The 15,965-nt window shown below is 34.9% G+C and overlaps 1 protein-coding gene and 2 pseudogenes across 1 annotated transcript; 1 reads left to right on the forward strand and 2 right to left on the reverse strand.

Moving 5' to 3' along the window:
* Positions 1 to 150: 150 nt before the first annotated feature.
* LOC120214590 (predicted GPI-anchored protein 58) lies at positions 151 to 630 on the forward strand. Its single transcript, XM_039212450.1, has one exon. It carries the CDS (start codon positions 151 to 153, stop codon positions 628 to 630), a length of 480 nt encoding a protein of 159 aa, XP_039068381.1.
* A 427-nt stretch (positions 631 to 1,057) lies between these two features.
* LOC120215205 lies at positions 1,058 to 6,436 on the reverse strand (annotated as a pseudogene).
* An 848-nt stretch (positions 6,437 to 7,284) lies between these two features.
* On the reverse strand, positions 7,285 to 11,362 carry LOC120215214 (annotated as a pseudogene).
* Between the last annotated feature and the right edge of the window lie 4,603 nt (positions 11,363 to 15,965).

The raw sequence follows: 15,965 nt of genomic DNA on the forward strand, positions 1-15,965 counted from the left end.
GTGTACACTAAAATTTACATTGTTTCACCCCCTAAATTTCCGTTCCACTAGATCTACCCCGTTCTTATTCTTTGTTCTTAAAATCCATTCCTCCAATAAAGAAACTCCCTTGTATCAATTTTCGATTTCCATTTTTCAGATCTACTCAAAATGGCAAAATTTGGATTTCTTACCATTGTTTTCTTCTTAGTTTTAGAACTCACGTTCGCTACAGATTCTCCGGCGCCAACTCCCACACTTGGTGCAGACTCACCGCAACTCGTTCCTACTCCGGTGACTGGATCTTCTGATTCAACCCCATTAATCTCACCGGTAATGCCTGCTTCGCCTCCCGCGCCAATGGCGCCATCTCCATCAGATCTGGCGCAAGGAGACTCATCGCCTTCAAGTTCTCCTGCTCCTTCACCGAGCGATGCGAGTGATATCAACCACAGCAACATCAATGCGGAAGAAAGCGAAGACAAGACCGGCGGTGACGGAGGTCTGAGTGCAGGGACAAAGGCGGGAATCGCGGTGGCAGTAGTGGCAGCAGTGTGTTTGGTTGGCTTCGGTGGATTGGTTTACAAGAAGAGACAAGATAATATGAGGAGATCTCAGTACGGATACGCCGCGAGGAGAGAAATTCTGTGAAGAAGAGCGAGTACAGATTTTAAAATTGATTATAAGAGGTCACATAGATTATGGATTTTACCTCCTTTTGATTTGATTTGATTTTTGTAACAATTACTTTATGATTCGAAATTTATACCTTTGATTCTTTGCAAGGAATTGTCAACCATATTTTGCGAGAAATTTAGCCAGTCGTGTACTGTATTTACCCTGCGTTTCCATCAAGTAGTCAACGAATGTCCGTCTATTCATTTAGCATTTGAATCTACATTAGCTTTTCCAATGTCGCTTACTGGTGGCATTTTACTGTTTTTAGAACAGTTAGCATTCATCTTTCTTTAAGGGGTTCCTTTGGTGATTTCCATTGTTATGATGCAATGCAATTAACAAGTATTTTAATTAAATATTTAATCATAATCTTTTTATTAGTCTTAGATGTTGAAAATGATTGAGAACTCCAAAGTATCCTACTACTAATAGAACTGTCTTTAATATTACTCGGCGTTTAAATCTGTTGTATAACAATGCATACAGATTGAGATACAGTAAACACAGTGCTAATAGGCACTTTATCTAAACCCGAAAAATGTTGGACTCAATACGAACACGATACGACAATGTTGATACTTCTACTGCTGTTATTAACTGTATTTGGATTGATATGATAAGAAAACCGGTATGCGTTGACTGATGTCTACTCGAATATGCTAACTCGAACTTGAACCTATCAAATTTATTCTTCAGCAGCAGGGTCTACCCAGCGGCCATTATCTTTTATCAGTTGGATCAAAGCATCAGTCGCATGCTCCATTACAATTCCACGCTTCACAACAGTCTAAAAAGGTGATACAAATAGTCAAATATTAGCTAGGTTCACAATCACAGTATGTTAAGATTCGAAAAGACTTATTTTCGACGAATTAGAAAGCATGAAATGCTATGCTATAGTACCTTGCCAACATAAAGGTCAATTTTTCCAGGAGCACCACCAACATAACCGAAATCTGCATCAGCCATTTCCCTGGACCATTGACGATGCAACCCATGATTGCAATCTGAAAAAAAAGAAGAGGAATTATATACATATATATATATATCATGTTATTCGAAATAAAATGATGATTAACTCGAATACCGTTCAGTGTTAGATAGGAGAGATAGGTGAGTATAAGTGATTACCAAAACACCAGGTAACTGTGACGTTTTTTCACGTATTTGTGCACTTATTTCTTGAAGGTCAAACAAAGTTCTGCCACAAGATGGCCATGAGACATACTCCTGCAACCAGATTTTCAAGATGAGATTATTGTTGTTCTGTAATATTTTGAAGTTTAACCCCCCCCCCCCCCCAAAGCTAAGATTCATACTGTCTTGGTATTCCTCATTCTACAGCCCTGTAAGTTGACAGAAGTATCTCTGAGGAAATCGAAATTCTGGTCCAGGGATTCTAGCAAGACACCGTCTCCCAATCTGTCAACCAGAAGGGCTCCAGCATTGGTGCCGGCATTAATGACCAAGTCATCCCTGCATGTAGAGAAAAACACGTAATGAGCTAAAAATATTCGTACATTGACTTCTGTAACAACCACTATGGTATTAGTTACCTATGAATCCCATTTGGATACTGAATATGGTGGATTACAGGGAAATCCAGAGCATTCTCAGATAGATACACAAATAATCTGCAGCAACATAATGTTCAAATTTTCGCTAAGCAATAGGTAGCAAAAATGTAAAAAGCAAAAAACTCTGAAACGACAAAACAAGTGCGAGGCAATTCATAACTTGCATCAATTAGTTCGGGATGGAGTTCGCCTGCCTAACAAAATTGTAACGGGTCATAAGACAGGAAAAGCATACTTTATGAATGGTTCCACGCCTTGACTTTTGACAATGTTACTTTACAAGTTACATCCATAATCTATAAGTGTTGAACAAATTCAAGCCATTAACAAATTACCTCCTAGCTGCATGCACTCTGCCAATTTTATCTTCATTGTAGGGTATATTAGCATTGCAGCATCGATATCTTTGAGGATTTCCAACTCTTCAAAGGGCTCATCACCACGTACGGATACAACCAATCGTGTACCTGCAAGGTAATATTGATATCATATAAACAAACATCTATTTTCAAGAATTCAATGTTAAAAATGAGGAGCACATCAGCACCTTCTGGCAAAAGCTTGTAAGCGCCGGTCGACAGTTCCTTGGTTCACCAGAGCCATAGCATTAGGCAATGGCTTTGTCAGCTGCTCTGATAAAGGAGTAATGACCACCATGCTTATGTCTATCAGCCTTTTAAGAGCTAGCCGCTGGTTATAACACAGAATAATATCGACCATTTCATTTCAATTGTTTTTGTAGAGAGATAGAGATAAGAGGGAGTCGAAACAGAGACTTCATTCTCCAAGAAAACAAAATAAAAGAAGGCGGATTCTTACAGCATCACTGTCGTCTACAGGTGGAAGCTCCCTTAATATGATCGAGTCCACAGTTGCAAAGTTCTAAATCAAGATAGACGATTTAACTTTGATGAAAGTACACATAATGTAGCTAATTTATACAAGCATGGACTGAAAGTAGACCTTAAATGGCATGCCAACAACCAGCTTTGCTGCAAGTGACTTGTACAAGAGTTCTGGTGCCTGGAAAGGGGGAAAACGAATCAACAAAATTTTCTACATCTTACCAAAAAATAAGGAAGCAGAGTCTCAAGCGGTTACCTTCAATTGATCCAGGGAAACAGATATAAATACTGAGCCATCACGATGTAAGACACCTCTATAATCCACCTCTTCACCCTATAAAGAATGGATTCTCCATTTAAAAGAGCAGCACAGAACATAGAATGAGCTAACAGTATGTTTTTTTTATAGAAAGAGCTAACAGTATGTTATTGAGACATTTATGGTTAACCTCCTTTTGTGTTGGCAATTGACCAGAACGTCGCTGGAAATCAAAGTAATGTCTGTGCTTTTCCTCAAATGGGGCCTGATGAAATTTTGAGTTTGGGATAGAAAAGTTCTCAAAATGTCATTTTAAGTACCAAAACAAGTTGTCTAATTACTATAGTTGAATTATCCTACCACCCCTTGCTGGAGTTGAGTAGCTTTCATACCAAAGTTAGCCAACCTCCTGCAGGGATCTATCTCCTCCTCTGGTGGCTCAGTAAGTGAAACCCTGATTGTGTCACCTAAACCATCCTGCAAGTCGATAAAGCTCCACAGCATTGTAGTTATGAAATGATTTCTTATTAGTAAATTATGGCTACAAACATTTAAGAGAATTTGGAATCGCTTCTGTTGACTATACTATTTACACTATGGGGGTACCTGAAGGAGGGTCCCTATGCCAATAGCCGATTTCATCCTCCCATCCTCACCTTCTCCGGCTTCAGTAACTCCCAAGTGCAACGGATAATCCCAGCCATGAACATACATTTCAGCCACAAGCAGACGGTATGCCTGGACCATGATAACTGGATTGCTCGCTTTCATTGAGAAGACGAAATTATGGTAGTCCAACTTTCTACATATCCAAGCAAACTCAAATGCAGATTCAACCTGTTTGACAAAACCAATTAATGGGAATCCTATCAAGAGAAAAAAACACTTGAAAGCTGTAGGGCAGAATGAGATGAGATAAATGTTCACCATTCCCCTAGGAGAATCCCCGTAGTAGCTCATTATGAGGTCAGACAGGCTCCCATGGTTGGTTCCAATACGCCTTGCTCGCCCATACTTCTTGCATTTTTCGACCAAAGGAGTAAAAACCTGTAGTAGTGGGGGATTGAGCTCAGTATGCATACTGAAATTGATATATGCATAAAGTATCAAACAGCAAGACAAATAAGTTTATTGACTCTATGATTTGACCTTCTCGATATGCTCAAGTTCTTTATGATACTCCTCATCTGTATATTCTATTTGCTCAAACTGAGCCCGTCTATCAGCTGCAAATTAACCACCTTCATTGATTTAGAATTGCTTAAATACAAAACCTTTTTAAAAAAAATGACCACACAGCAAATTATTTACCAAAATTTCCTGGGTTGACTCGAATTTTGTCGAAGCACTCAGCAACTTTCAGTGCAACTGAAGGAGCAAAGTGGATATCTGCCACCAGTGGTAAGTTATAGCTGCATTTATAAAATGTTACTTACATGATTTAATTTCGATATTACATTACATGTGACTGAAACTTCAAATAACTGCTACATAGTTCTAAAATTCTTAAATAGAATAGGACATACTTCTTCTGCACCAGAGAGTTTTTTATTTCAAAACATGCATCTGCCTCTCTTCCCTTGAACAGTTATCCGGACAATATCTGCCCCTTGGTCTGCTATTCTCATTACCTAAAACCATCAGCAGCAATTGATTTCAAACATCAATAATTCATAACACTATTGCATACAAATTAGAACGCTACTTATAAAACTGGTTTGTAGTTGTGAACATTTGGCCACCTTAAGGAGGGGGGAAAACTGAGAGCATCAGATATATTGCCGATCCTTATCACTAGACAATGCAGGAAAAGAGAACAAATGCCATATATTGACCGGAAAAAAAAAGCTTAAGCAGATGCTAGAAGTCGATACCTGCTCCACTGTCACAGCCACATCCTTAGTATCAGTAGTAGTCATTGTTTGAATTCTTATAGGATGCTCGCTACCAAGAGCTACATTTCCAACCATCACTGTCCATGTTTTTCTCCTGACGGTTTTGTGTATCGATTCACAATACTTTTGCCTAGGAACTAAAAAAAACAATTAATCACAAGACATTGAAATAACCAGAATAAAGTACTAAGCTTGAATGAAAAATGAAATTTACTTGCACTTGGAAATGGTATACCTAAATGATATGGAGAAACCACACAGAATTAATCATGATCTGAAACTTAAGTTAAATGTTAAGGTGCGAAAAAGGGGAAAACGTCTCTTTTCAACTAAATTTCCCACATTAGTTTATATAAAGATCAAAACAGAATTCAAAATACAAATCCAGATGCTAGTTTTTTTTTTCTTCTTTTTCTTTGTTTGAGCTTTATACCTAAGAGAGGGCTCCCTTCTGATGCAGGCTCAAGTTCAGCAGTATCCTGATGTGGAGTCTGATTCTTAATCACTGAGATTCTTGTTCTACTAGGTTTAGTTCTCTTCAAATCACAAAATCCAGACCTTTTCCAAATCCTAAGTTTGATTCCTTGCTCTTCAAACCTGGAAAAGAGGCCGGTATAGTTCCAGTCGCCATTTTCAGACTGCACAGGTCACAGAGGCTTCACCTATGCTGTCTAAAGACATAAAACATCAATTAATCAAACCACCATGGCACCGTCCAATTTTTATGGCTAAAAATTTGATAAAAGTAATATCTAAAGAATATTTTCACTTGACCCAAAATTGAAAAATACAATTTTAATGAACTTTCTCATCAACCATACAGTAGCAGCTCTATTATTTTCATGATCATCAATTCAACATGTAAAGAGCAAAATCTACCTTAAAACCAACTTTATAACTGTATCAACCTTTGAAAAAGTGGGTCTTCAGTCATTTCCTTCAAATTGACATTTTTTTTTTAAAATTTTCTAAAAGCAATAATTTCCGCAAAAAAAGTGGGAAAAAATTAAGAGTTTTGGTGAACTATTGAAGTAGAAACTAGGCTTGTGGTTACCTTAAGCAGTGATTTGAACTTCAAATGACGGGTTGATGGTGGAAGGAGTTTACAAGGAGGATCTCCAATTTGTCATGATAAATATGTGAATGAATTATCTGAGAAATTTATGTAGAAGCTAAAAACCATAGATGGTAAGTGGGGCTCTGGTGGGAAATGGATATCATTGGCCATCAGACAAATTACCGAACAAAATGATTATTTGTTTTTGTGCCTTATGGGCTGTTTGTTTGACTCTAAATATAATTATTCAGTTTTAAACGTTAATCATTTAATATTTAACGTATTTATTTTATATCTTTGAATGATTTAATGTTGACTGATTTAATAAAATAATATTAAATGATTCATCACAGAAGTATATTTTAAATAATTTAGAGTCATTATCAAACAGTATGTCACAACTTCTTACTCTTTCAACATTTGAATCATTCAATATTTAATCATTTAAAATTTTTATCGTCTTCTAATTTTTGAGTTTCAGTTATACCTAAAAAAATATTTGGTTGCTCAGATAGCAAGGAAAAAAATTAAGAAAAAATCACCTAAACGAAGTATGCAATATGAATAGTTTTTAAGGAAAGTTGTACTTTTTTTTTTGGGAATGAGAAGAAAACAGCAAAACTAATGAGCAGATTGTTCCTTTAGACTATCCAGCACAAGTGTCGGCCTGGTTTACTTCAGGAGGTGGGTCATGGAAGACGTGAACTCCAAAAGGACAATACCAAACCAATGTCGCCAACAAACACGAACCGCAACTTCAAGCTCCGCTGTGTATGGATAACACATACTTTTAACTATTAATTAGGCTGAATACGTGACATAATTTTATAACTAATTCGTTCAAATTACTTTTAAATAAAGAAATATTTTAAATATATATTCTAAATACTCTCAACCATCTGATAATGAACGTTCAATCACTCTTGCACTCGAACCCATTAGCTCTAAGAAAAACAATAATTCCTTTAACAATAAATAACATAATATAGTGCTAGAGCCTCCGCCATATGGTTTTCAAGTAAGCAACCAATTCAGTTCCCCGTGGCTTCTGCATTTTGCTGATTTACAATAGGAGGTCTTTGAGTCTCAGGTGAATTAACACCTCCAGGGGATTCGACCTGCTGTCGAGTCATCGTTTGCGGACTATTTAGCTGCTGCGACCAGGCCTGCCATCTTAATCTCCATCGACGGATCTCGACAATGATAGAAGTCCCGCTCATCGCAATACTGAATCCTGAAAATGTTGACAGGAGAACTGATAGAATCGCCTGTACTTTCAGCTGCAGGTAACAAACATAGAAGGTGAATGGATACGAGTCAACTCTGTACTTCCAAACATATTTTACTTTCAGAATGTTCATAACCGGTTTCGGTAAAAGGATGAACATTGAATTTACCTATGGAATTATCATAACATATTTATATATAATATCTAGGACTGAAAAATTCCGGCTCAACGGTTTACAATCTTACAGTAAACTGAGTAAGTTGTTTTATATCCAAGAAAATCGGTGCTAAAATATGTAGACAACCACTTACCAAATTATAAAATATATGAGCAAAGATAACCACCAAAGAAAATTGAACTGATGCGTAAACCCAGACAAATCTCCGCTGCACTGAATATGAATGATCAAGAAGTTAAGTCAGAGAGTATTGAGAATAATTTGCAGGAATTTCCCGTAAAATTTCACGCTAGTGACTGTAGTCAGTGTGACAGCATTTTGCAGCCTAATCAACTATGGTTTCTCCTTATCCATTGCAAGTGCCTGCTATATATGCAAACATGTGTATGCATGAAACTAGAGTCCAGTTCAGCTTCGAACTTAAAACAGAAAATGGCGAAACCGAAACAGGGCTTCTAAATATAAAGTCTAAAACAATTGCTGCCGACCATGTTCCTACTTAAGATAACGAATAACGAAGGATGTTTCCGAGCCTACCCATTGTTGATGAAGTCATGGATGAAAGGAGGCCTAGCATACATGAAAATGGAAGAGATATAGCAATTGCTCCAGTTCCCATTTGTCCAACCTGCAGATGAACAGATATAAATATAGGTAAAGGATAAAACAGGGCAAATCTGAAAAAAGAAACAGCTTATCCTACCAGAAGCTGCTCAAGAAAACAAAATATGCAAGCATGCTGACAATAACAAGAACAGGGACCTCCTGCCAAACCCTGCAAACATCAAACTAATAAGTTCAGCAATTATATTTTGTTGGTATCCTACAAGTTTTAGCAATCACAAGTATAATTCCATCCATTAACAAATGGTTTGTTACCTATACCCGGGAGCGTCAGCCTGAAGACCTCTACTTATTCCACCATGAATACTTTGGAATCGTAAAAGTGTGACAGGTAGGTTCTGAACCTCTTGCTTGCACACATCACAGGTCTTGTTGCCTTTGATGCTGAACCATTTCACAACACAGTCTTTGTGAGCCAAAGCGAGCTCGCCTTTGCAGCTGCATTCCATCTTCAGTGTTTCACCACCTTCGCATAATTCAACCAGGCAAATCCTACAAACAGCATCTTCTTCAGGTATGTCCTCACCATCAGGATCACTGTTATCTGAATAATAAGTTGTCAATGAGACCTTGGCTTGTGATGATAGTTAATAGATCCCAAAAGTACAGTGTAATTATCTTAGAAAATGATTACTAACAGAAGTTCAAGGTTGAGCATCTTTAGATGCTCTGATTTCTTGCTAAATGCATTGATAGATATAAATTAGTCTAATCATAAAGAGTATGTTTAAGATTTCATTTCTGATGCCATTGGCATCTTCGAAACCGAATGGACTCTTGAGGGAAAAAAGGGTTCACATTTCTTGACAACAAACTTACGGGTGCTAAGAAGCCTGTATGGATTAAAATAGAGCAACTACTTCAAAACCTATTGTATGCCTTACAAAAACTTTCAAAATTGAACATACATATAAAAATAAAGGTAAAGACGATGGAATACCAGCATCAGGCCTCATAGAAGCATTTGAACTTATTTCTCCTTCCTTTACTCGTGGTGTTGAGGGGATCACTCGAAAAAATGAATCCATTCTCCTCAATTTTCCTTCTTTGTCATCTACTGGAACAGAAAATGACCGAGATATCTGCAACACATTTCCTTTTTTCTGCAAAGGAACTAATAACATCAACAAGTATGCACAGAATTGACTAACTTCAGAAAGGAGAAACAGAGAAAATATTTATAGACAAGTTTCGCTTCACATAAACACGCAGTTTCGGATGCTCATCATTTAACATTAAGCCCATCACTTGGTCAGGTCAATAGATTTTATAGATGTTACATTATGCAATGACTCACAATTAAATACGACGACTTATGCTTTAAAGTGAGAACTGCACGCCCAACTAGGCATGGTGATGTCCGTTTTATCCTAGGGAGTAAAATCACAAAACTTACATTAGAATTTACAGAGCCACCGAGGATTTCACTGCTCGTAGGCTCCAGGTTCGAATTAGTAATATGAGTTACAGGCAATGATGACGTCCTTTTCATCCTAGGAGTAAATATCTTTGAAATTGACAATGTCCTTGAGATGGAGGGCTTCTCTCTTTGTAAAGTAGAATAAGATGCTAGAGCAATGGCTGCAGCCTTTTCGATATCTAAATTAGCATTTCTCTGCTTAAAGCTTAGTTTTGGTAAAAGATTTTTCAAGGATGATTTGCCTCTACAAGAAGAGTGACCTGGGGAGCCACTAGTTCTTGCATCAGATGGACTCGGCGTCAAGAGAAAGTTCACTTTCCTGGGAGTCAGACTAGGTGTTGGGGGCATATTTACTACAACGGACTCTTGAGAGGAGTCTTGGATAGTTCTTGAGGGTATCTCTAGAGAGAGATTGTTTCGCCTCCAATGACGAGAGTGAGCTGTATCTTCAGATATTCTTGTTGAATCTTCAACCTGAAAAGCAAGCAAAAACAATTTATCATCGTGCAAGAAAAATTTACAGAGATACACTGCCCTTGGCAGTTCGTAACTAAGACAAGCCAACTGTCTTTCTTCCAAGTGCTCCAAAACAAGAAATTTACAAATGCTATGCAATTGTCACATAGACAAGCTCTGTGGTATAGATTCTCGGACTCACGGAAGTAAAACGTTAAATACATAAAAAATAGTTCATCTTTTCCGGGTAAATGAACCTAAAATCTCTATAAAAACCTTCATCCTCCAACAAAAGCTATGATCTAAGGGGGATAATGTCCCAAGAGAAAACTACTTCCATACCAGAAGACGACATGGCAGGGTGATTCGGCTCATGTTTAACTGCTTTTCTCGGATTAGTTGTGCAATTTCAAATTCAGCAGTAGAAGTATTGCTTTAAACATTAGAAGATCGATAACACAGTTCAGTTGGCCAGTCTAAAGCTAACAAAGTTATGGGCCATTGAAATAGTATTTAGATCAAGTAGACATGCATGATCTGCATCATAAGTGAACTAGACACGATCATTCATAGCAGTACCACATGCAGCAGGTACCGACCTTACTTTGTTATAAAATTAGACTGTATAAGATTAACCAGAGCTCAGCTGGCATAGAGAAAGAGCCAAAACTTCACCCAAGACATTAAAAAAAAAACTAAATCAAAAGTTGTCAGAAGCCATGCAGAGCACAAAAAAGGATGGCTAAACAATCATTTGTTCAAAAAGAGGAGAATCCATAAATAAAAAAAATCATTCGGTAGCATTAAAAAACCATTAAAATTCTCTTCAATTCTCCACAACACCATTCCTACTCTACCCACACACAAAAAAAAGGATATAAATGAAAACTTTGAAACAAAGAAGCTAGAAAAAGATACCTGATGAACTAGAAAAGTTCCTTGGCTTGGACCACCGCCAAGACCAGGTTCCTCAGTCACATGTTTCTCCTGATTCCCCATTTTTTTCACCATAAAAAGGAATTTCACAAAAACCAATAACCCAAATTAAACAGTCTTTTAAACAGATTTCTTTGCACGACTTTTAAAAGGATACAAACAAAGGAAAGGGGGGATAACTGATAAGAAAGGAAGTTGTAGGCTTGTGGGTTTATCTTTTAAAGTGTGTGAAACGAAGTAAGGAAGGAGTTGAAAAGACGTTTCCCATTTAAGGCAGCAAAACAGAAAGATTGTGGGCTAGCTAAACAATGGATTGCTTACTTAGTTACTCTCTCTCTTTCCCCACCACAACAACATCAACACATGTCACAAATTAACACACTTGTCACTCCATCAACTGGTCTAATTCCTTACACCCACTGTGCTTATGGACAAAATCACAAAAACCCTTTTTTTCCAATTCTTGGCTCAATCAAAAGAGAACTTGTTTATGCATCTACAAGCCCGCCTGCAACCATTGCTCCGCATTTTTCTTCTCCTGTTAAAAGCAGCTGAAAATCAGTGTGCATTAGTGAAGTTGCGTATGGTTCTTGGGCTTTACAGGTGTTTTTATATCTCGAATCTCTCCTTGAGCATCAACTTTTTTTCCTTTTGCGTGCAAATTTTCAATTTTGACTTATACAAGGAAATTCTCATATACCACACATCTATCTGGAAATAGAAGCATGTTGCCTTTTTAATACTGTCCATTCATTGGAAACTTGGAAGGTTTATAATTAATGCAATTTGTTAGTTTATTGGTTTCATGCACCCCTCAATACAAATTATTTTTTTCTTGAGCTAAACTTCTATATATCAAATTTCGGTGATAATTTTATTCCAATTATGATACCCCAAAAAAACAACAAAAACTAAAACAAACATGATTGAAAATAAAAATTTAAAAATTATAAATATAAACAAGTTATACAATCAAAGTTGTTAGTTTGAAGAAGGCGAGCGAAGCATCGAAATAACAGTGAAAACCAGACACTATGTCTTTGTGCCTTTCTTTAATTTTGTTCAAAAAGGAAAGAAAGATTTCTGCTTTATTTTCAAAGCGGTGTGTCACTATTGTATCTTACTCATCCCTTAAACTTTTGCCTTAGCCTAATCTAATCATACATTAATCGATCCACGTAGGCTTTAACGTTAGAAATAAAAACATGTCAGAAATGGCAATTTGACAGGTTTGCTAAAGGCACAGTTCGTGTCTGTAGATGTGTAGGGTTTGAACTTTAAATCATCAGTTACACACTTACTTATTCGAAAATTTCAGTTGATTAGTATAACGTGATATCCGGCAAATTTTAAAATCGAATATTACATTAAAATTTCTTTATTGACTGAAAGTGAAACTTTTGCGGCAGTGACAGAGTGGAAGGAGCGTCGACTCCCCCTAAGTGGTATAATTTCGCTTTACTCCTTTCAAAAATTATACAATTTTAATTTACTATAATAGTAAAATCATACTCTGACCCTTCCCAAAATTAACTATTCAATTTTGACCCTATTCACAATTTCTGCCATTGCCCCGCTTCCCATAATTGATTTTGATGTAACGATGTTTAACTCAATACATTATAGATTTTGTCAAGAAATCTATTTTGGGTAAGATTGAGTTGTCTTGGACCAAAACTAAAAGTTTGTGTGTTAGAATATCTTAAATTAAATTATTAATTTTTTGAGAACTAACATGAATTAACTTGAATTATTGGATGTATTAAAAAAAGAAGCAATTATACCATTAGTTGAGTGGGAAGATTGAAGCTGCAACAAAGGGTAGGTTCAGACAAGAATGAGAGAAAGGGTTAAATGATTGACGCTGCAACTAAGACCATCAGAATCCAAATGGTAGGAATGAAAGGACCCTACAAAGAGTGGGAAATGAGCGAAGTTGACATTACCTTTTTAAGGCTTTTAATGCCTTGTATTGCTAACCAAGTGCTAAATGCTTGAGGAAACGCCACCTCCACTAGCTACGGTTTTGCAATTATTTATTCCTTCGTATTATGCACGATTGCAGAGTGACGATGAAAACATGAAAGTGACATCATTCATATTATTTTTACATTTTTTATATGTATATTATCAGGATTTAATCTAAGGATGTTAATGGATGCAATTGACCTTTAAAAAATTTCAAAGTATCATATATATATATATGATAAATTTTAAACCTAATCTTAATCCCACCTAAAAAAAGAGGGACTCTAGGAGAAAAAATGGAAGTGCTTCTAATTCGCATATAATTTAGATATTATTTTTGTATTATTTATTGATAATCAATTTTTATCTTCTAAAATTATATAAATTCATCTCTTATCATGAAATTTGTTTCCGTCCATGTGTGTCGTAATTTTAATTTTGTTTAAAATTGAAACTATCGATTTAATTAGAATGGTATACTAAGATCTAAAAATTAAACTTATAAGATTTTATATGATTCAGTGAATTAAATTCCTGATGGTATGGTATACTTGCATGATTGATTTCTATGTTAACATAAACCTAACAAAGCGAGTGGGTGTGGGTGCACCAAAATGACTCAAAAGGATATAAAGCTAAGGCCCATGGAGGGATGGGATTTTTGGTGTTGAGGGTAAAAAATAATGAAACAAAAGTAATTAACAGAGTGGAGAAATAATAAACTCTTGAATAAAGGTAAAAGGTGAGACCGTGAGAACACGTTTCACGTTCGCTGAGTAGGATAGGATGGTGCCAACTGCAAATCCGGAAATGGAAAGATAAGAAAAATGACCAAGCGAATTAGATACTGTAATTACATCAAATAGAATTCAATCTTTAATCCAATCGAGTCAAAATAAATTAAATTATTTAAATTGATAAATTATATTTTATAATTTAACTTGCATTTAAATATTTTTAAATTAAATTATTTGAGTTTCCATTTAAATTTAATTGTAAATAATTATAATTTTATTATACTATTTGATTTTAATTTAGACAATTTTTTATAATCATATATAATACATAATCGAGTGATTAGACTCAAACTTTAAAATCAATTTACTAATTATTAAAAAAATTGAATTATTTAAATTATATTTTATAACTCAATTTAAAATAACTTTTTTAGAATTGAGTTAAATTTATAAATTATGATTCGAAATTCATTCGAATTGAATCAACTCAAATTCAAAAGATTAACTTTTTAAATTAAGTCTAATTCTACTTCTCCCTAACACCAAAAAAATATATCGTCCATTCAACTCTCGGAGAGCCTGTCCATGTGATGCGTCAAAGTTTGGCGAATTATTCACTTACACTTGCATTGGTTAGGGCGGAATTATGTAGGGATCAGTAGGAGCTATGGTGTTCTAAAATTTGGTAAAATAATCATTAATTTTTTTAAAAAATATTTTAAAATTATTCATACCAATTTATTGAATATTTTAAAAATCTTTTTTGTTAATTGACTTTGAAAATAAAATATATAGAAAAGATTAAATTGTTTTACATTAAAAAATAAAAAATCTATTAAATATGTAAACTTAAAAATTTGAAAAGAACAAAACTTTTATTTAAATAATATTCAAACATAAATATAACAAGTAAATATTTTACATTTATAAACAAAAAAATTAAAGATATTGTCATATTTAAGGGTGCTTATCGAGTGAGTCGATCGCGTGTTGGGTGGTGCTCAACCCGTACTCGTTAAAAAGTTTTATTGCTCGACTCGACTCGTTGCTCGTTAAATTCATTAAAAATTTACTTAACTCGTGCTCATTAAAAAAATTTATTACTCGAATCGTTGCTTGTTAAGCTCATTGATCGTTAAACTCACTATTTGTTATATTTGTTGCTCATTAAGCACGTTACTCGTCTCGTTATTCATTAAATTCACCAAAAAAAATTCTTTATTTTTTAACTATAAGTAAAATCTATTAAACTATGTAGAACTTAAATAAACATAAATTAATTAATTTAATCCATAATTGTCGAAAGAGTGTATAAAACAATTTTAAAGTCTAAACTCTAAAGCAACAATTTATATATATACTAAAATAATAATTTAAGGTTTAATTTTGAATGTAATAAAATAATAATTATTACTTAATAATTTAATTTTTTATTAAAAATATTAATAGATTAGTAATTTATCTTTTTTTACATTATCTATTAGTAGATTAATAATTTTTTAAAAATAATTACTAAAAAATTATAAAAAAAAAATTGGGTTCATTACCCCATTTATACATGAACTATACCTGATTCTCAGTTTCATACATAAAGTTAAAAAATTATCGATTAACTACATAATGTTTTCTGTCGTTAATGAGTATACCCATTTACGTCACGGAAGATAACGTGGAACCCTCTGACCTATAACAAACTAACACGTGTTACTTAAAAAACATGTTTTTTTAGGTAAATTACAACATTCATCATTCAACTATCTTCTCACTCTTATTTTAGTCACTAAAATTTAATTTTTTAATTTAATTTTTAAACCATAGAAGAACCCAATATTGATTGAAACAGTCTTATTTTGTTTGATCGTAATCACAATTCCAAAACGCATACAAATCAAACTAATCCAACACCCAAAAATCCCAGAGCTAAAGAACCTTTTATCCCAACCAAGCACCAACATTTCGACAACCCATAAGTCACTGAAGCTACTGGAAACGTTATCAACATGCAAAGAAGAAAGGTGGAGATATGGCAGGATTCAGTGTTGTTCACGGGTTCAATCTCCTACATTTCCTTAATCTTTCATCCACCAATGAATCTCTCCACCTTACCAAGCAAGCCTAAGCTCAAATC

This window comes from Hibiscus syriacus, unplaced genomic scaffold, assembly GCF_006381635.1.
Source record: "Hibiscus syriacus cultivar Baekdansim isolate YM2019G1 unplaced genomic scaffold, ASM638163v2 tig00000764_pilon, whole genome shotgun sequence".
NCBI classification, from domain to species: domain Eukaryota; kingdom Viridiplantae; phylum Streptophyta; class Magnoliopsida; order Malvales; family Malvaceae; genus Hibiscus; species Hibiscus syriacus.

Excerpts from the sequence above, each read along its gene's own strand:
- LOC120214590 (XM_039212450.1), top strand. The coding sequence starts at position 151 with ATGGCAAAATTTGGATTTCTTACCATTGTTTTCTTCTTAGTTTTAGAA.